Source organism: Eleginops maclovinus, chromosome 13, assembly GCF_036324505.1.
Source record: "Eleginops maclovinus isolate JMC-PN-2008 ecotype Puerto Natales chromosome 13, JC_Emac_rtc_rv5, whole genome shotgun sequence".
NCBI lineage: Eukaryota > Metazoa > Chordata > Actinopteri > Perciformes > Eleginopidae > Eleginops > Eleginops maclovinus.
In genome coordinates, this window is record NC_086361.1 from 13,433,570 (window position 1) to 13,454,718 (window position 21,149).

The 21,149-nt window shown below is 40.9% G+C and overlaps 1 protein-coding gene and 1 non-coding gene across 3 annotated transcripts; one reads left to right on the forward strand and one right to left on the reverse strand.

Moving 5' to 3' along the window:
- Window positions 1–83: 83 nt before the first annotated feature.
- LOC134875563 (U1 spliceosomal RNA) lies at window positions 84–248 on the reverse strand. Its single transcript, XR_010167229.1, has one exon. It is a non-coding gene; the product is annotated as a U1 spliceosomal RNA (small nuclear RNA).
- Window positions 92–21,039, forward strand: LOC134874709 (E3 ubiquitin-protein ligase RNF19A-like). 2 transcript variants are annotated; one of them, XM_063898837.1, is made up of 10 exons: window positions 92–240; window positions 10,162–10,980; window positions 14,189–14,397; window positions 14,602–14,746; window positions 15,032–15,194; window positions 15,458–15,572; window positions 15,858–16,016; window positions 17,169–17,382; window positions 17,592–17,735; window positions 18,069–21,039. In XM_063898837.1, the coding sequence occupies exons 2-10, from the start codon at window positions 10,349–10,351 to the stop codon at window positions 18,880–18,882; spliced, it is 2,595 nt and encodes an 864-aa protein (XP_063754907.1). In that variant the 5' UTR covers window positions 92–240; window positions 10,162–10,348; the 3' UTR covers window positions 18,883–21,039. The 2 variants fall into 2 exon arrangements, with proteins under 2 accessions (XP_063754907.1, XP_063754906.1); XM_063898836.1 differs by lacking the exon at window positions 92–240 and adding an exon at window positions 1,438–1,586.
- Window positions 21,040–21,149: the final 110 nt, after the last annotated feature.

The following is a 21,149-nucleotide window of genomic DNA, read 5'->3' on the forward strand; positions in this document are numbered from 1 at the left end:
CTTAACTGTCCATAATGACTGTTAACATATATCATTCCGACTGACAAGTCCGCTATTTCACGTATTTACTGTTGACAACATGTCAGGGGAGAGCGCGAACGCAGTCCCCCACTACCACATATTTTGGAGTCGAGATTCCTACATCCGAGGAACTCGTACAGTTCAGCGTGCCCGTCAGTGCAACGGCCGCGCCTCGCTGTAGGGGATCCACCTTCGTGATCATGGAATCTCCTTTGCCAGGTAAGTTTGAATTATTATGTCGTTAGATGGGAACCCATTTCCCAGACAAACCATATTAAGTGATTGAAATCAATGGAAATAAACAATTGATCAAAACCTGGCTTTAATATAGAGGACACACTTGTGTATTGAGGCTGAAAATTATTATTGGAGTTTTGCTTGGGATATATATGGCAACATCCCATCATGCAATGCAATTCTTACATAAAAACAGTCCCTAAAATTACGTTGCTTTTATTTGCCTCCAACAACAGCATAACATAAAGTTTAAATGACAACGACAACATTTGAACATTTCACAGGGAAAGACTGAAAAAACACATTTGTTTTCACAAATTTCAGTTTTTCCTCTAATTCTGGAGGCAACTGGCATTTCTGCTACTGACCCCTAGTGGACTGGAGGTCACATTCGTCGGGTGTTCTGACAACGTGTCAAGTCAACAACTGTTTTCACGAAAATATGTTCCGGTTGTAGAGCGATAAATAACGTCATCGTTGGGAATTAAAAATCACATCCAAAACACAGCGTTTATTTCCAGGGGTGGTGAGTAACTATTGTAAGCAACATTTGTTCAAGTACTAAAGGTTGACAACAATTCACAGTTAATTGTACTGTCTATAATGATCATTTAAGATCATACTACTTTTTTGATAATTCAATACATTTGACAGGAAAACATTTTTACTCCACTGATACATTTCACATTTATAATATATTATAATGTCTAAATTCTAAAAACTTTTTTGTTTGTTAATTACAAAACTGGACAAATTTATGCATATGTTAATGCATCTTTCATCCTTTATTAATTAAACAGCATTCTCATTGACATAAGGATTTCTTAATCAAGACAGACCTGTACATTTTTAGAATAAAAGGGGCACAACTAATTTACAGACCTATATTATACAGTTTTTAAAAAAAGAAGCATTGTTAAGTAAACTATGATTGGAAGGGGAGTGGATGTTGTTTTTATTTAATGTTATTATATGTTACTACTGTTACTCAGATCCGAAAGTCTTTCAATAAATATTGTGAAATAAAAGAAACACTATTTGAATCTGAAATGTAGTTTAAGTTTATAGTCAAATTGAATAAGAAACATGTAGTCAAAAAAGGTACGTGTCTCTTGTTGTGAAAAGCGGACACATTCCGACCGGAAGTGGGACGTTTGTTTGCAGATACTTTGTTCCCTAGCTTGACATCATCAGTCAGACTTACTCGGGGAATGTCCATTGCCTGTCCTGCGAAGTTTTCGGCAACAAATGTACGGTTTACTCAGAAATTGAGATAACGGTGTGTACTTCTGCTGTGAAGTAAAGGGAGACCAGATGTCAACATAACGGTAAGTGTGTGTGAGACTATCTTTACAGCCAGAACTAGCTAACGGTTGGTTCATAGTATCTCACATAACTCAACTTCCTCCCGTTCGAAGCTGACGAGCAGCTAGCAGTTTTTAGCTTTGTTAGCTTGTAAATTATCTTAAACTCTACATCGTGTCAAACCCTCTATTGGCACCAGATTATGTTTTATGACTGCTAAAACTATTACTCGGATTAACCATAGTGTCGATGTTACTGTGCGGCGGGTTAGCAAGCATCAAAGATCAGCTGGGTTTAAACTCTTTGGGCGACTAAAGTTAGGTACTAGCTTTCCTGCTAACCGAAACCGATTTTAGCTAGCTAGCGGGCTAACGTTGGTTATCCAGGTGAAAATGTAAACACAATTTGGTTCTGTCCATTTATCCTCATTTGTTTATAAGATTCAAAGGTTATTTGGTCATTTCGACAGTAGCTACATTGAGTTATGGAAATGAAAATCTTAAGCCCCGGTTTCATTAACATTTGCAACAGAAATATATATTTAATATATTAGACAGACGCATCAAAAAACGGAATTGAAAAAAGGTGACCCATGTGCAAATAATGCAGAAGTAGACTACATGTAAAATAGAAGTAGATGAGCTCAAACCAAAATGTTTAATTGAATACTGTACAATAATAAAATACTGCTTATTTTAGTAATAGTAACAGATGGACGCCTAAGGTTATGAAGGCAATTCACAGAGCTCCGACAAAACATGGGGAGGTTTGCAAATCTATTGAATACAAATGGCAGAAGTTGCTCGCCATAAATCCTTGGAAATGGTCAAGACAACATAATTAAATCAACTTTTCATGTATATTGAGCTCATAATTTATATGACCCACTTCGACTGCAGTGGACCATAGGCTGGTGACTAGCTACATTAATGTCCTGCTTCACAATGTGAAAATCAGGACTTTAAGGTGCTGGATATACAAAATCTACTAAAGTAGGAGATCGACAAAATATACACACTTGATATTAACAACAGAGATCAGACACATAGGTCAGAATTGTAATTAGTGCAATGCATACTAATAATTCATCCAGTACTAGTTCAACATTTGGTCTCCCATTTTAAATAGATTTCTTCTAAAATTTCAGTTTAGTTTAAGTCAAACTCTAATTTCCTAGTATACAGACATCATTCAATGACTGGAAATGTCTGCGTATTTTTTTCGGGTGTCACTTGTATAGCACAGTCAACAATGTTTTACTGAAAAGATAACCTAACAATTACGGGAAGTACTTCATGTTTAATGTTAGATCAAAAACTATTACAGTGAGTTAGTAAGAGTGCTTTGAAGCCCTCTACCGGTAAAATTCAATAATAGTGTCAGACCCGAATTACGCTGTTATTGTGCTTACGTTCAGTAATATTTGCTGAATGATGTTACTTACAATTCATCTCATGACCAGTGTTACCCTTCAGTGGTATTTCTCACCGTCAATCCCAGTGACGTGTTTTGAACGATAATGACAGACTGTACATTTACAAACAATATATTGTTAGTTTTACACACCTATACTAACAAGTATGCCTTTGTTTTGCGGGACAATACATTAAAATACATACCTGCCAACCTGCACTTTGTACATTGCCACTGAGTGTACAGACTCAGTAATTGACTGATGTTTTACCAGGAAAAGCATTCATTCTTTCAGTCTTTTCCTTGACTGAGCCACGTTTTTGTCAGTAAATACCAGTCGTTTGCATACAGGAACATGTCATGTTTACATACCTGTTTAGTGTCATAAATTTACACTAGGAACAAAAAACGGGCTGATCATATTTCCTTGGGGAACTCCGCAGTTTAGCAAAAGGACTAATGATTGACAGCCAAATATTTGTACGTACTGCTCCCTATGTGAGAAGCAACTTTCTTAATAACAGGTTTACTTAAATGGCACCTGTTATGGAAAAAGCTACTCTTATCCTATTTTTTTAATTTACCCAGTAAATATTATCTAGTCCAAACTAGTTTCTGGTTATTTGACCTACATTTGCTGGTCAGTTGTGCTAGGGACAACATAATGATCGCAGTAACAATGTTGTAGATCTGATATGTAATAATCCTTATTCCAAACATTTAATTTGTGAACATCATTCTTCTAACTTGGTTTGAGTCTAACATTGACTGACGGCCAGACAGCTGCATGTGACACACACACACACAAGACCCATGGGCTGTCAATAGAAAGCAAACATTTGCTTTTTGTGCAATAATCTGTTCCTATCTACACACATTTTCACTCGTCATGACTTTTACTTGATAAATGACCTGACAAACATTTGTGAACCAGGGAAAGATAACAAACACCTAAACCTAATTGGTGATTACTCAGGATGGCTTTTCTTCCTTCACTTGTGAGCATGTGTCTGTGCGTTACGCATGGAGGACCAACACCCTCTTCTAAACATGATTGGATAATTAAAGCATCTTAGAAAATTGCATTAAGATTTAACCAAGTGTATATTGTGGTACTGCGGTCCTAGAAGTAGGAAGAACATACAGTAGTGCAACAACCTCTTTGCGGAGAAATTAAGCTGTAATCAAAATGAATGGGCAGCAGCTTTAAGACATATGGTCCCTCAGTTCCCCACTGGGCAATAAAGACTACCTTCTAAATGCAGATAGCAATGAGGATCTCCCATTCGGCCACAGGGGCAAACAGAAGCCATATCTATTTGCTGTCTCCATGGTGCTGAATGGAGAAGTGGCAAATAATTCCGCCTCATGTTTAAACAGCTTTTAGACCTGATCAGATATTTTTATACTGCAGAGAATTTGCTACCTAAGCATTGCATCTCCAGCTGCATCGTTAGTTTAACTGCCTCATCATAGGGCACCAGATAAAGTGGAAAAGTACCGTGCCCTGATGGCTATTACTCTCACTGTTTTGTAAATAGCGTGAAGGCAGCCTCAGAGGAATTCACTTCAGTGCCTGCTGTCCCTTCTCTGCGTTGAACTACTGACATTATTTTAATATTTTGGCTGGCAGATGATAGCTAAACAGAGCATCGTTAAGTTACAGGGTAATTTAGATTTCCATCTGAAAAAAAGTTGGCCTACACCTGATGAATGCTCGGCAGTCTAGCAATAACTTCTTTTAATTTGCTTGAGGGATGGTGTCTTGTGCTGTAGACAGCAGTGACGGTTAAAAGAGAAAACTGTAATATCTCCTCCCAATGTCATATGTAAACATGTCATGTGAAAAATAGGTAGCTTTTGTATAGAGTTTGTCCCGCAGGCTGTTCCTCTGTCACGAGCCATAATAACTGAACACATTGTCATGATCAGGAAGTCTGTCGTCCAGCTGGAATGTCACCGGAAATTAGCTTACGTGATGAATTTTATGCAGCAGAGCCCTTTGTGACTCACATTTCCAGGAGTGGAAGCTAATGACTGTATGTGGGATTTCTTTGAAGGTAGGCATAGGCTACCATTTTCACAAAACCCCAGGAAACCATCATCTTCCAACCCTAAATTTGGACTGCAGCATTAAGAAGTGCACCATGGATTGCCTTTTTTTTGTTATACAGTCCCATCTAAAACACACACCAACTCAACTACACACTCTCTCAAATTAAGATGATGGGCACCTTCAGAGTTTGCATTATAATCAGGAATGTGATAAACTGGAGGTAGCTCAACCACAGCTTTGTGAAAAATAGGACAAATGGATTAGAAAAAGTCCCAAAGTCCAAACCGCGCACAGGAAATGCCAGAGCCCAAAGACGGTTGTTTCTGTTTAATCTATTGGACGTTTGTCTGGATTCCAGTGTAACACATTTGTTTTGATAAAGGTTAACTATGAAGGGTGTGACCGCTATTGAAAGATGAAAGGTCCGTCCAGCACACTGAAAAATATGTGCACAATGTCAAAATAAGTGTGTTCGTCATGTGAATATAAAATACTTTTGGATATATTGTTATTAGATTTGAATAACTAAATTATTGATATTGGTGTAGAAATTCAGCATCAGTATAAATGGTATCCAAAGAGTGAAACAAATTTTCACCAAGTCATTGTTTCCTCTTTTTAAATGCAACAAAGTGAAACCAGATTACGCAAGTAACCTCGAGTTTCGGCCTGACATATCAGCATGAACAAATGAACAGTTACAATTATCTTTGGCTGACATTTTAAGTACATTTCACATTGGAAATGACACCCAGGAATGTGTTTTAAATCAATATCTTACACTATTTATCTATTAATATCACTATGTGAGGCGGTAATCATTACTTTGGTTTGTTTGTCAATGTATCTGGGACTAAAAAACCCTTTTGATTAGACTGTGGCACATCTCACTGATGGGTGCTGATATTTTTGAAACCAATGAATGGTTCAAGGATAAATTTTGACATGTTTGATCTATTTTGGTAATGAAGAATGAAAAGGACTTTTAGGGCCCTTTCATAGTCTACGCAAGCTACGCGAACGCATCGAGCTACGCAGGGAGGGTTTGACGCATACTTATGTAGCAAAATGTGTAGTCCAGAGTTTTGTAACGCGATGCAAGCGCGACTGCCATTTCACGCGTTTCTGATAGGGGCGCTGAAGAGAATTACTGTACTGTACTGTACTAAATCGCTATTAACAGAAGAAGTACTATAGCAGCTGAAAACGACGAGCGTCTCTGTGAATTAGTTCGTGTCATAGACTGTATATATACAGTCTATGGTTTGTGTGCACCAGCATCTTTATAACACTGCGAGCGCTTCACATTCAGACAGAAACGCAGTTGAAAATGCATGGCGAGAAATAGCGCTGGACCCAGATATCGATGTTGATACCATTAAAACAAAAAAAATACACACAAAAAAAAAGTGGAAGCAGATGAGGGACCGGTTCGTGTGAGCCCAGAAAAAATGGAAGCAGGCAGCAAAAAGTGGCGGGAGCGGCTGAGTTTCGGCTACCCCGCAATACTTTCTCGTCTCGGTTGGCTTGCTGAGTACTTCAAGCTGCTGACGATTCAGGAGAAGCAAAATTAGGCACTCCTCTTCTGTAGCCATTTTCCTTTTTTCTACCAGACAGACAAGACACCGGAGACTCTGCTACCCCCTGTGGGATGAGCGGTGTATCGCGTCTGACAAGGCACAGCACAGCAACTGACGCGCGTTCTGTATGTACTAAAAATACGCGCGTGAACCTTGCGTTTACAACTACGTCCGCGTAGCTTGCGTACACTATTAAAGGGCCCTTATCTGCAACAATGTTTACTCTCGCTATAGTCATCTGTCTGCTCAGGTAATGGAAGTAGCTCTGTGGAACATTTTAGCATCAATATTCAGGAGAGTCCTTTTTTATAGCTTATTAATTGTGTTAAGAAATACAAGCCGTATTTATAAAACAGGGTTCAACGTGACATGTTGCAGTCACAGATTTGCAGTAACATAAAACGTTCCATTGCAATTTGGTTATGCACCTAATTGTCTCTTTGCAAAATTACAGGCAATGGGAACCTGGATTTATTTGGTTTATTGCAATGGAAAAGCCAATATCGTTGTGCCATGCTTTTTAAAACCACTACCACTTCAGCCCCAAGTGACACATTTTGTTACTATTTTTTCCCCCTAGTCAATTGTGACACACAAATTATAGTGTGACTTATAAAGAAATTCAGTAACCTTGAATGGGCCTGTCTCTTCAACAGAAAACCGCACATTTTAAATTATACTACAATGGTAGTCATGGTGTAGCATCAGCTGATTTGTAAGAGTTGAAGGAAGGTTATTTTCTGCCGCTGTGGGAATCCTGCCCTGGAGTTGTCTCCGGAACTGGGACACCATCTCAGTGTGTGAGCCGTGGTTGCATGTGATTGCCTTTGGGAAACAAAACTTGAATACATGCGTGTGCGTGCACAAACACAAACGCACCAACTGACCGCAGTCAGATGGAAAGTCCAACTCACTCTCGGTTCTGTGCCGAGGTGGGCTTTTTCCAGTTTGATTACACCTTGGGGTTGTAATCTCACATTCACTTGTGGGTTGCTTAAGAATTCCTCCTCTGACTTGTTAAAGACGTCCTCTTGCTCACATGACTTGGCTATTTTACCAAATTCATCATCTACTTTGTTACGATGTGGATTTAAAGTGCTGAGCCAACACTTTGGAAGCTATTTAGACACCCAAATGGCTCTGTACGACTGTAAGGAGGATTTAAATCTGAACGTTTACAAATGTTGCCGGACAAGGTTAAGCTTTCACAATAGGTTTTACAGGCTACAGTTTAAAGCCATGTCTCTGAACTGGGTCTGCGAGTGCAATCTTTTATCGTAATTTCAGATCAAGGGGGATCTATTTAGAGTTGTGACACACCTCAAGGAAGTCACACCATCAAACTGCCTGATTTGTCATCTCATGTCGCCTCACCCACTGGTGTTATGTGGTGCTTAAATTTCAGATGTCATATGCAGGCTTTGGGTTTTAAAAAGCAAGTCAGAACAAGCAATTAAAACAGTCTTTACAACCTGGCTGCAGTGCTAATGGTTTAATGTCGTGCAATTATGGTTTAGACTTTCTGTTTTTTTTACAATTGTAGTTATCTTGGGTTCACAAACATTTAGGTTACTTTGCGTCCAATGTACTTGTACGTTGAAGTCAGCTAAAGATGGCTGCATATTAACATCTAGCCCTTTCTGCATCTCCAGATCATGTTGGTTTACTGGCTTTTATTTATTTTATTGTTTGGCTTTGAATTGGCGTGGGATATTTGGTGTTTATTTGAAAAATTGTATTTCACACAGCAAGTACCCTATATTTAACGAGCGAGGAAAGGATATTGTTATAAGTATGACTTAGTGGCCGAATTGAGCTATATTAAGAAATGAAAAATGACACTGGCAACTCAGAGAAAAACCCTTTATGGACTCAAGGAAACGTCTTGTGAGCTTGTCCGACCCGCCAGTGAAACTGCAGTTGTGTATTTGTCTGGTATCAGGAATAAAAAGCGGCTCTACTACTTTAAGTGTTGTGTCCAATACCTAACAGCCCTGTTATCACCCTTTACATAAGAACAATCCCAGTGGTGATACTCTGAATAGAACATCAGGCAAGGACACTGCGCATGTTTAATAGCCCTCTTATTATTGTTAAAGGGGAGTTTCCTGTGGCTTACAAGTGCTGAGAAGTTAAACAAAGATAGATATGCAATGTTCCCCAGGGCACAATGTGCTACAGCCCTTCTTGCTGATGTCATTCATTTGCTTTGCTTCGTTGTTTTCTAAATGGGAGATGAAATAGACAAAAGTGAGGACATCAATAAAACAAACTGTTTCTTCACTTCATGTGGGAACACAACAACATTACAATGTCAAATTATAACTGGATTAGGCACTGTTATTGATTATAGAAAGTAATATCGATTAATCGTCCGAAGGAGGGGAAATGTACATTCTGCATTTGACCCATCCTAGTGTTAGGAGCAGTGGGCTATCATTATGTAAGGCCCCCAGGGAGCAGTGTAAGGAGCGCTGCCTTGCTCAGGAACAGCTGGTACCCGGTAGCGCTTGGTCTATCAGGGACTTGTACAGTTGACTTTGCGGTTCCCAAGCCTAGTCCCTATGGACTTCGCCTCCAATGCCCCATTATAAAGTGGATTTTGGACTGGCTTGCAAAAAGAAAGCGACTATATATTTTGAGTGCGATGGTTTAGCATTGAAATTGCTTATTTCCCAACTGAGACTCTTGACAAGTAAAGGCTGGGATTCAACTGTTAATAAAACTATTTTTTAAACTTCTGGAATATATTGTGATGAAATGGCAATGCAGCAAAGATTTCTGAGAAAATGTTGAATTGTTGGAAACAAATAGTGAGATTGGCACTCCATTTTGATTTAACTCCCTCCATTACTTTGTCTCCTAAGGTACGAGTTCAAGGTAGAAGCGTATAAAACGTGTACATTCATTAGCATAAGCTGATTCTTCTTAACATTATGGAAGCCTGCATAGCAACACACCCATTAACTGTGTGGATTTATTTCTGTACTTCTCCTAAAAGTCACTACTTTTTAAAATATACGTGTCCTCCTCTGTTTCTGCGTAGCATCAGCTTCAAACTGCAGTTCTTCAAATCCCCTGCCAGTGCTCTTGAATACAGCTGTCAAATATGTTATGCTTTAGTTGTTCATGTTGTGTAAAATAAGAGCATGTGGAAACACTTGAAGCGAGGTGTGGCTCCTCAAGAGGCAAACTAACACAGCTGTGGCCACATCTGAGATCTATGATGGAAAAAACAAAGGATTCTGTCTTGTTTTGCCTACACATGACTAATACACACTCTCTGGGGAGAGCTTTCAGAGCTTTTATATAAGCAGTCTCACATGCACGTACACACATGATGCGCCCAAAAAATTGGCTGAAGGAAAATATTTCGTTATCAAAGGGATGGCCTCTACTTAACACACAACACCTCTTTGATAGCTGTCCCAGGTTGTGTTGTATTTTGAATCGTCCATTTTTTTCTGTTTTGCTAGAACTCATTAAAAGTGAATGGATTCAGATTTGGCTCTGTACCTGATTTCCTATTCTTGTTTCCCTCTCTGTCAGGTTGGTGTTCTACATCTGAACATCTGCATCTCATCACTGTGCTATCAACCAGGGACGGACCACACTACAGACTTCCACACCTCCTACCAACTTCCAGCCATGATTTCCTAGCTAACAGCAGTCGAGCCCCCCTCCCCTAAACCATCCTGTCCATCTTCCTCCCTCTCCCTGTCCTTCATCTCTCCTGATGTGCAGCACCCCTTCTCTTGTGATGAGCATCATGCACCAGCAGCATCATGGCAGCACAGGCTCAGAGCGAGACATTCACTCTGTTGCCTCCTCTGTTAGCCTCCCCTCAGTTAGAAAGACCCCCAAAAAGCGCCGCCTGTCCCTCCACGCAATCTTCAGTCGTCGCCGACGGCCCGACCGCGACACCAAGCGCAAATCGAGGCATCTGCAGGCTACAGCTGCCGCGGACGGAGTTGTCATCGCAGAGAGCGTCCCGGCAGAGACTGTCCATGAGAAAACGTCCTCCCTCTCGGCGCTGGCCGCAGTGTCCACGTCTTCAGTGTCAGGTTCTTCATCAGACATGCTGGAGTGCCCTCTGTGCCTCCTGCGCCATGCACGCGACCAATTCCCTGACATCATGACCTGTCACCACCGCTCCTGCGCAGACTGCCTGCGACAGTATCTGCGCATCGAGATATCTGAGTCTCGTGTCAACATCTGCTGCCCCGAGTGCACAGAGCGCTTCAATCCCCATGATATCCAGCTGATCCTGGGGGATCGAGCCCTCATGGAGAAGTACGAGGAGTTCATGCTGAGGAGGTTTCTGGTGGCTGAACCTGACTGCCGCTGGTGCCCGGCCCCCGACTGCGGGTAAGAATCAGAGCTAAAACCATAGGCTCAATTATCGTTTGTGTCATTGGGGGATAGATAGTGACTTCACAGACATTTATTTAAATCTAAATATTGAAGACTGATCATCTTAGTTGAACTCTTTTTCGCATATTAAGTGTAGTCCACCTCACTGTCAAGCAAGTTAGCCAAAGAAAAACAACAAGGAAACGACTCTATTCCCTGAGATGTGCTTGATGTTTGATGCGTCTGATACACAAGTCCAGAAATAACACAGTGAGAAGCCACAATAAGGAAACGTCAAGGCTGTAATCTGGCCTTTTGAAGTTCACCCTACTTTCTGCATTGATGCCTGAGTTAAAAATAACTCGTAGCTCTGATAGACCTGTTTGTCAGCCCCGATGAGTCAGCTAAGAGAGGTGAGCAGCAGGTGATGAAGAGGCCTATTGTTAACACACCATACCTGACGTTTTTTTAAAACCTCAAATTACTTAAAGCTGGTAACGATGCTATTAATTATATTTGTTGTCATCGTCGTCACCTTTAATTACTGTCAAGCATTTTCCAAACAAGGCCGGAAACATTCTTTATTGCATCTCAGGGTGGAGGATAAATTCATGTTAAATAATAAGAAGGATACCATACGGAATAAGAAAGTAAAACAATGAAGAACATAACAAAAGGGAAAATAAGACAGGTCAAAACTCCATGATTGGCCAATTACTAGATGCACATGTATTGAGTTTGTGTTTTCAGCAGCTTAGATTATTAGTAAATTTGACTCATGCAGCCACAGTCCAAAATAAGATGTTTCAAAACCTCGTTGATTCTCTGAGGGAGGGAGAATGTGTTGTTCTGGTCTCCCTCTTTCACACAAAGATGACAGGTGAGTTTCAGGTCAGAGTTTTGTATGTTTAGAGCTGCTAGGGATTCCACAGTTTGCTCACAGGCCTGAAGCTAACATAATGTCCTGTGTGCTCACTGCGGTACGCCCCGCTCTACCTGTTGTTGACTGCACCTGTAGGCCGTGACAACCACATACGCAGCATAATCAAAACTGCTCATCCACACATGCAGCAGTCTATTGGTGTTTCTAAAGGGTAAAGAAATCATGTAAATTGCTTCGTAGTGATTCGGACGAGCTACTAACTCATTTCAGGCTTTTATTGTTGGTTTCATTTTCTCTCTGCCCCTCTTTCTGTCTCCCTCTCTCCCTCCCTCTCCTCTCCGGGCTTTGTTTCATCAACACTGCCGACCCTGTCTGTTTGAATAATGGCTCTTTCATGAGCCTTTTTCAGCTCATCTTGCTCTCGTCATCTAATCACTTCAGCTCTGGCTCACTGTCACAGCCTCTGCCGGTTATTGCTGCCGCTCTAAATTGTTGTATAATAACAGCCGCAAGTTATTGGGCTGCGTTTGCTCAGCAATTCTCAAAGGCAGGAATCCCCCGAACAAACATTAGACATAGAGAGATTAATATTGTATTTGTTCGCAGTGTACAGTCTGGACTTAACAGTGGTGTCGTACATAGTTTTATGCTCATACCAAAATGTCCATTTGGGAGTTTGCCCTTCCACTTTACGACTTCTACAACATTTGCCATTAGTTTGCCTCACTGAGGTGTGAGTGGAGTCTGGCTGGAAACTGTCTAGACTCCTGGCCCTGTAGGTGTACTGTGCCCACACAAACTTCCCCCGATGCTAAACTGCTAAGTGTGTCAGTTTGTACTAGGGAAACATTTTACAAGGATCGTAAATGATGCCCTGACGTCATTTACCACGCATTTGTTTTCTGTTTCCTTCACCGTATCATAGGAGTAGTAAAGTCCACCCTTACTCTTCTTTTTCCAACTTGTGAGGAGAAATCCAGTGCAGAGTTTTTAATTATACTCGAGCAAATAAAGGCCTTTAAACCTCTTCTTTTTGCTCTACTGTAGGGTGTATTGCCAAATGATTGTTTTTCCTTCTTTGTCCCATTTTTACATTTTTATTATCATTCAAAAACCTTCAGGTTCTTGAATGTCAGCGCAGGGGAAACAAATTGATCACTTTTTGTTTATCTCCCAAGTAGGGCAACAACTAATGATTATTTTCATTATCAATTCATCTTCAGCTGATGCCCAGATTTATTCTGACTTAGCTTCATCATGCTGCAGGCTTTGCTTTAAATAATTAAATGTATAAATAAAGATATTGGTGAACAGGGTATGTTCTGTTGTATGGTGGTATTTGAGTTGATCCCCTGAAGGTTTCATGCAGGCTGCAGACTCTCCTCAGTCATTGACACAGTGATATCCAATTAAGTCCAGTTTATTTGTCAGCCTGAGGTTTGTTTTTCCTTTAAATGTGTTTCAAACTTTTCCATGATAACCCTGCTGGGGAGGACTGAAAGGCTGCAACCATCTCAGGGTTTAGCCGAGGTTGTCTTACTTACTTTATTAATATGCCATGTGCTACATATGCTCTTCTCTGCTTTTTACATTATCTAAAGTTTTCCTTTCTACAAAACGATGATTAGTGTGTCATTGTTTCCAAACAAGAGGGACACTAGTTGGCTTTTTTGTCAGCAAGCAAGAATAAAAACAGTTGCTACCATTAATTTTATTACTTCACATATAATAAAGCAATTTGTCTTCGCATCTAATTGTGTTGTGTTATAAATGACTGTGGCTGTAATTGTTATAGTGCCAGACAAGTTTGTCAAGTCGTTTATGATTTGCTTGATATGAATCAAAACAAATGTTGGTTTTTGTCCAAGTCATGCCATGTAATGCTCAATAAAGGCAGCCGCTGTGATGATTGATTATGGTATTATGGACAAATGCAGAACTGATTTTGCCAGTACTGATTTGTTGTAACATACATACACTGGTGAAATAATCAGCTATATTGATTTAATTAACAAACCTTTGAGTCGATGGATTTCGGATTCAGTAGTTTGTAATTATTTCAACTTCCTTGACTCTTAATTAATGTTTTTATAATAATGCAAAAAAATCTGCACATAATACATAGGTATAAAACAGATATAAATAAAACACTACCAAAATCATAACCCAAATGGGTAAAATAAGATCAAATCCAACACGTCAGACCATAGATATGAAACTGGCACTTTGAGCACATTTACCCACTCCAGTGTTATACTCTGATGAGCCCTTTGGTGTTCTTCTTAACATCCACCAGCAAAAACTAACCACCCTTTTGTCTGCATCTGCTTTCTCTCTCAGTTATGCAGTCATTGCGTTTGGCTGTGCCAGCTGCCCAAAGATCACCTGTGGGCGTGATGGCTGCGGGACGGAGTTCTGCTACCACTGCAAGCAGCTGTGGCATCCCAACCAGACATGTGACTCCGCACGGCAACAAAGGGCCCAAAGCCTCCGTTTAAGAAGTTTCAGGTCCTCCTCCCTCAGCTACAGCCAGGAGAGCGGAGCTGCAGGTAATTCACTAATACACTTATGAACTTGAAATGAACACACTGTTCCATCAGCTTTAGCCTCAGTAGAGCTCCAACAGTTAGTTTATATATATTATACATGTAGAAAGTATTACAACCCTGGGCCACAGTGTACAATATGCACTATACATATTCCCAAAAGCACTGAACTCTTCTCTTGCTTTTACCTCAATCAACGCTCACTAGGGGATGACATCAAGCCGTGTCCTCGCTGTGCCGCCTACATTATCAAGATGAATGATGGGAGCTGTAATCACATGACCTGCGCTGTGTGCGGCTGCGAGTTCTGCTGGCTCTGCATGAAGGAGATCTCTGATTTACACTATTTAAGGTGAGGCAAACGTCATGCAGCAAACAAAACAGTTTAATAACACTCAGTAGTTAATGAAGTTGTGTTTCCTTCAGTGATTTCTGCCTCTTGAATGTTTCTTCTTTGGACTGACTAATAATTGTATTAGAAAAAGAAGCTAAGGTATATAATTACATAACTTTCAGAATTGAAAACCATTATGTTTCTACTTACTTTACATCCCTAGTTTTCATTTTTATGGTGGTGGTTATTTTCACTCTTTCTGTTGTTGAAAACCCATTTCCTCTTTCCCTCCAATCCTCTCAGTCCATCAGGCTGCACCTTCTGGGGGAAGAAGCCGTGGAGCAGGAAGAAGAAGATCCTCTGGCAGCTCGGCACGTTGGTTGGCGCACCCGTGGGTATCGCCCTCATAGCCGGCATCGCCATTCCTGCAATGATCATTGGCATCCCAGTCTATGTGGGCAGAAAGGTGAGAGCTTGCAGCAGGCAGCTGAGGGATAATATCGAACTAAATATATATAATCTAAATCATTTGTAGAATAAACCTCGCAATCAGGACATGTGGTATGGTTTGGACTGGACCTTTGAGACATTTTCTGTGGAATGCATTATAAGCTCTTTCTGCACAACTCTTTAAAACACTGTTAAGAATCTCGCCATTTAATTCTGCTCAACAGTGTTAGCCTTTCTTGGCCTTTTCAAAGGTAATTAAAAAATGATTTCCCTCCTCAGATCCATAATCGCTATGAGGGCAAGGACATCTCTAAACACAAGAGGAACTTGGTAATTGCTGGCGGGGTGTCGCTGTCTGTGATCGTGTCGCCTGTAGTTGCAGCAGTCACTGTCGGTAAGAAAAAAGTTTCCCCTCCTTTCCATTTTGACTTCCTTATCCTCCACAACATTTCAAATATTTTTTCTTTATGAGTCACATGTATAAAGCTGTACAAAAGCATCATCCGGTTTGAAGATAACCCCCAAAATGTGTCCTATGCCGGTCTTGTATTTCTGCTTTCAACTGTCTAAACTAATTGTGATATATGCTGAGAATTTCTGCGAAATGCTTCCAACTGTTTAACATTGAACCCAGATAAATATTCTGCTGTTAAAGTGTGTGTTTACACTGTATGTGCAGGCATTGGTGTCCCCATCATGCTGGCGTACGTCTATGGAGTTGTCCCGATCTCACTGTGCCGGAGCGGAGGCTGTGGAGTGTCTGCTGGAAACGGCAAAGGGGTGCGAATCGAGTTTGATGACGAAAATGAGAACATAGGTAGCGGGGCTGCAGCCACAGGTGAGCACCTCTATAACAGAAGCACTGCCACTGATTTCCTACTGACTATTCAAAAATCTAAGAGGCAGAAGTACCACTTTCTACTACTTTTGCATTTCATTCACACCTTTTTAAATGCCAGTCTCTCCATTTATTAGTTATTCTGTGTACTTTTAAATAAGAAACCTTTTCAATCTAGTCATACACTGACTGAAGAATGGTTTATGTGGAATTATCGATGGTACCTGAACAAATATCAACAGCTTCTTAGCAACCATAACATAAATATTTGTTGGAGCCGTGTGCTGGCACATTCGTACACCTTCGTTGGTCTGTGACTTTGTGTGTACGCATGGATTATTCATAGCTACCGAATTGCCAAAAGGATTGACAGGGAGTTTGAGTCCTGCAGGGGTGCGAAATGACTGGCGTACATGTCCTCATTATTTGTACATTCACCTTGTTTTACTTCTCGCACAGCACCTGGATATTAACTAAATGCCAGCTGCACAAATATGTGTGGTAGCTGTTTGCTGGAACATGAGTGTTCTTGTCAATCTGTTCGGCCTGCAGAAATACCCCTACGTTGGTCAGTGGCTTTGTGTGCACATACGAGTCATTCATTGCCAGTTGTTTCAGTTGTGCAATGGTGTGAAATGACTGACGCAGTGTCAGTGGTTTTTCCTGTCATAGTGTGTATGTCACTGTCAGACTTGCTTTCCAGGAGGTGTTCAGGGAGACTAGGCTTATATCGTAGGGTATTTATGAGTCCAAATGACAGCCGGGACTTTGACCTTTCCAGCGAAATAAAGTGAGAGAGATGATGGAACTTATTCAGACCTAAGAATTCATCAATCTGTTGCTCCAGGATGAATTTAAAGCTGATGAAAGTCTCTGAAGTCAATGATGTCAATTATGTGACTTCAGAAGAATGAACTTTGCTTCATGACCTCAAAGTCATTTTTGTTTGCTGTTGTTATCTAGGATAGCCGGCAAAATTCCTCTCTATGGCCCAATCTTTATTTACGTCATGCTCCTTTTAACCTCACTTATTTTTTCTTCTCCCCAAGCCGAAAGTTATGTGCTTCACATAACTCATGGACCTTCTTTGTAAGTCAGAAGCTTCTCTTAATGATCAAAATGACACTTCCTGTCGCCCCATGTCCCCTTTAGACACGACCTCAGTGGCAGAGACTAGGCTCAACAATCCCAGCCTCGGAGATGGAGCGAGTGTCGGCGGCCTGACGGGCCTCAGTGTCAGTGGGAGCCACATGGAGCGCTGCGGCATGAGCTCCACTCAGCGCGACAACATGAGTGACAACGCCAGTACCACGGCCCTCGCTGGGACCAGCATCACAGGAAGCCTCTCTGGCAGCTGCTACAACAGGTAATAAACTGGATTTGACTGGCAAATATTACGTTTCTTATACATGTTTTTTCAATTTGAAGGAACTCGTAGTGCATGCTGATTATTATTATTAGATTTTAATCTTCAGTATGGCTAAGTATATAGATTTCATTGTACTGTTCAGGTGTTTTTTGCCTCACTGAGACTTGACAAATGATTGAATATTTTGTTTTAATTGTTATTTCCAGGATGGAAGTGCAGGCTGATGTCCAAAAGGAGCGCTGCAGTCTGAGCGGGGAGTCAGCCACCGTCAGTCTTGGGACAATCAGTGACAACGCCAGCACAAAAGCCATGGCAGGATCCATCCTCAGTGCCTATATGCCTCTGGAAAGGTCAGTAGACTACTTAATCTTTACTATCTCTTAAAAAGAAATCCCTGTCCTAGTCCACTAGTACCTTTAGCACTGTGGTTCAAGTGTTTGTTTGTCTGACAAAAAAAGACGGTGAAAGCACATAAAAACAGTTGCTTCTTGATAAATAAAAGTGAATCTCTTTAATAGAAGTTGTTCAACTTAACATTATAATTATTTCCTCTTTAACCTAAAGAATACAACGTTCTATATGTTTTGCTTTTTATTTTGAAGCACATTGAGTTTATAAAATGAGCTTTATAGATAGACTTCACTTGTACTAAAATGATTTGTTCTTGTAATGTTGTTTGGCAGAGACAACAGCCTGGATGCTCAGGCGGACGTGGAGTCCAAACAGGGGAAAGTGAGGCACTGCAGCGCCAGCAGCAGCCTGGATGAAGCCAGCTGCAGCAGTAGCACCGTCGGCCTCAAAGGTGCTGCTGGTGGTGCCTGCTCATGCCCCTCCACCAGTTGCTGTGTGCAGCATGAGAACCACTGCTGCCCCTCGTCCCCCTGGTCAAAGGAAGCTTCAACATCAGGAGGCAAGAAGAGCAGAGGAAAGCTTTGGAAAAGAGCGAGCAGCAGCAGCTGCAGCAGAGGAGACACAAAAATAAACGAGACGAGAGCAGATATGGATGCTCAGCTCCTGGAGCAGCGCAGCACCAACTCCTCAGAGTTCGATTCTCCCTCCCTGAGCGGCAGCCTGCCCTCAGTGGCCGACTCTCACTGTAGCCACTTCTCATCAGAGCTTAGCTGCTCCGACCCTGAAACTTCAAGACCGGCTCATGCTCCCTGCTCTACCCAAACGGACCACCACTCTCATCACCACACCACCGCCTTCAGTGACGTCACCATCACACCTATGCCCGAGGTGGAGAACGACCGCCCGGAGCATTATCATCCTCACAGCAGCAACGTATCCTTCACTCACCGCCTGCTCTCCTCATCCCCGCCTGCCTCGCCAAGAGAGGGAAGTAGCGGCATGTTTCTGTACATCAGTGAGGAGAGTGGAGGCGCCTGCGCAGACTCGGAGCCGGAGAAGGACAAGAAAATAAAAGAGAGCATCAACAACACTGCCGCGCAGCCTGTAAGCCCTACACGGACCCGCTGTATACAAACAGAAATCTAAAGGATCTTCTTCAGGTGTTGGCGGTGCTACCACTTCCCCACCATGCGTCCTGGGAAGCCTTTGGCTTAAATTTAAGCAAATATGTTTAAGTTTAATTCTATTTTTACTTGCTGTAGAGGCAGCCAGGAATATTATGTGAATGTTGTCTATACTGAAAGGGTCGAGGTCTACGTTGGAGAGAGATTTGTGAAAATGGGAGCAGGTCAAAACAGATCAGCGGTTTCTGTTCGGTCACTCAAGACAAAGGTTTTGGTGACCGTGAAAGTGTTTAGTGGGGGGAGCTGAATGTATGTGGACAGGTTGTAAAGTAGGTTATTAATGTTTTCATCAGAGTCTGACGCCTGAATGATGTTCTGAATCCAAGCTCGATGCAGAGCCCAGAGAGGAGCATGCAGATGTCTGATATTCTTTGATTCGTAAATCGAGCTGCTATTGTAAAGCCTGAAGCCATCCTCCCTTGTGTCATCTGCACAAATCTGTTTTGCATGAATCAGGGATGGATATGTGATGATCACTGTGGTCCACCGCCGTGCCGCCACTTCATTCTGTGACTTCTTAAAGCAGCCTAAAAAAAAACAGCTAAAGGATTGTCGAACCTAAGAGGGACCAGTCCATTCAGTAGCACATGTTATTTTCCATAATCATCTATAAGAAGATTAGCTTTTCTTTCAAATGTGACTCCTGTATTTTTCTTTTGTGCTTTGTCTTTGCCTATTTTTATTTTCCGTTTTGGGAAAGTCTGTTTTAATGTTGAAGCCCTGTTTTGGGTCCAAACCTTGAGTATGACCGGATGGGAATTGTGTTGAGTTTAAAGTAGCCATTTTTAAATAATGTGGATTTAAGACTGTTCTTCACAAAACTCTGTCTGCACTGTTCAAATGTTTATTAGTGGTTTGCACCTGTGCGAGTCGTCACTGCAGTATTTAGTATATCATGGATTTATGAGAGCTATATTAAAGAAAGGGAATTTTAAACGGAACTAAGAAAAGCCAGATTTCTAAAATATAACAATGTAGCCTTTTTAAAATATTTTCTGGGGCTTGTTTTAGTGATCGGTCACTAAAACGGAACGTCAACCAAACAATGTTTTTGCAATAAGGAAATTAAGCTTTGAATTACTAATCAACAAGTACAGTGTAACTATATAACAGCTCTGATGCGATCCTCTTGTGTATGTGAGCACACACACCTGTCAGTGGTTTAATGTACAGTAGTGAATGAATGATGATGATAATAGAATTACATTTTTCTTTATCCCTCGGTAAAATCAACATCAAAATATAATTTTTGATTCAGAGCCTTTGAGTGTATTTTAACTACAATGTGTTAAGTTGTCTTTCTTAAAATCATTACAAATGATAAATGCAAATAATTTTATATTTTTTGGACCCACAGTGCCTTTTGGAGAAGAAAATCCTTTGTATAGTGTTTTTACTTTCTTTTTATTTCCTAATTATATGCATCTTCAAATGATAAACATAAAAATCCTGAGAGAATTTATCATGTTTTCCTCAAAATGCTTCTAACTTGATACGAATTACTGCCCCTACCCTGAGTGCTAATGCTAGCTGCCACACTAGCATGCTTAGCTGACCAAAGACTCAGGCCATTAACCGGGTTTTGGACCAGTAATTTAAATCTCACGTCATTGTAAGGAATAATATTTTAATAATGTTTCCCTAAAGTAGCCAAAGTCACTTCAGCTGTGTTTATATTCAGCTCCTGTTGGAAATAAAAGCCTGTTTATCCGAAGCAGTCAGCATTTTCATTATCTGATGATGTTGTTCAGCAGCTGTTGTGAATCTTCACCCTCACTACAGATAACTTTGCTCTGATGTCAACCCGCCGAGCTCAGCAGGGGCTGTTTGGGAGTAAAGAGTTGGTCATAAGAGAAGCTGTGATGTCACCTAAAACAGTTTTGATGCACCTTAAACGCCTCCAGCTGCAGGATACTCCCACCCTGTTAATGTTCCTCCTGTTAAAAAAGAGAGTTAAATTTCTGTGAGTTTTGTATTATTATTTGAAGACAAGTGCCAGGTCTATTTCTAACTTGGTCAAAAGAAAACTCTGCTATTTGATAAAGTATATATTCCCTAACTAATTGCTTTATAATGTGCATGGAAATGCATATCCTTATAGAATAAAATTCTCAATCAAGCCTGTTGTCTTTGTATTGTTTACATCAATATGGTTAGTTCAGTCATTTTCATTCTTATACTGTCAAGTTTCTGAAGGAGCAGCTCCGCTTTTATGTTCCTTTTTTACAC

Excerpts from the sequence above, each read along its gene's own strand:
- LOC134874709 (XM_063898837.1), top strand. The coding sequence starts at position 10,349 with ATGTGCAGCACCCCTTCTCTTGTGATGAGCATCATGCACCAGCAGCAT. Across the intron at positions 14,398-14,601 it reads CCAGGAGAGCGGAGCTGCAG|GGGATGACATCAAGCCGTGT; the intron begins GTAATTCACTAA and ends AACGCTCACTAG. Across the intron at positions 17,383-17,591 it reads TCTGGCAGCTGCTACAACAG|GATGGAAGTGCAGGCTGATG; the intron begins GTAATAAACTGG and ends TGTTATTTCCAG.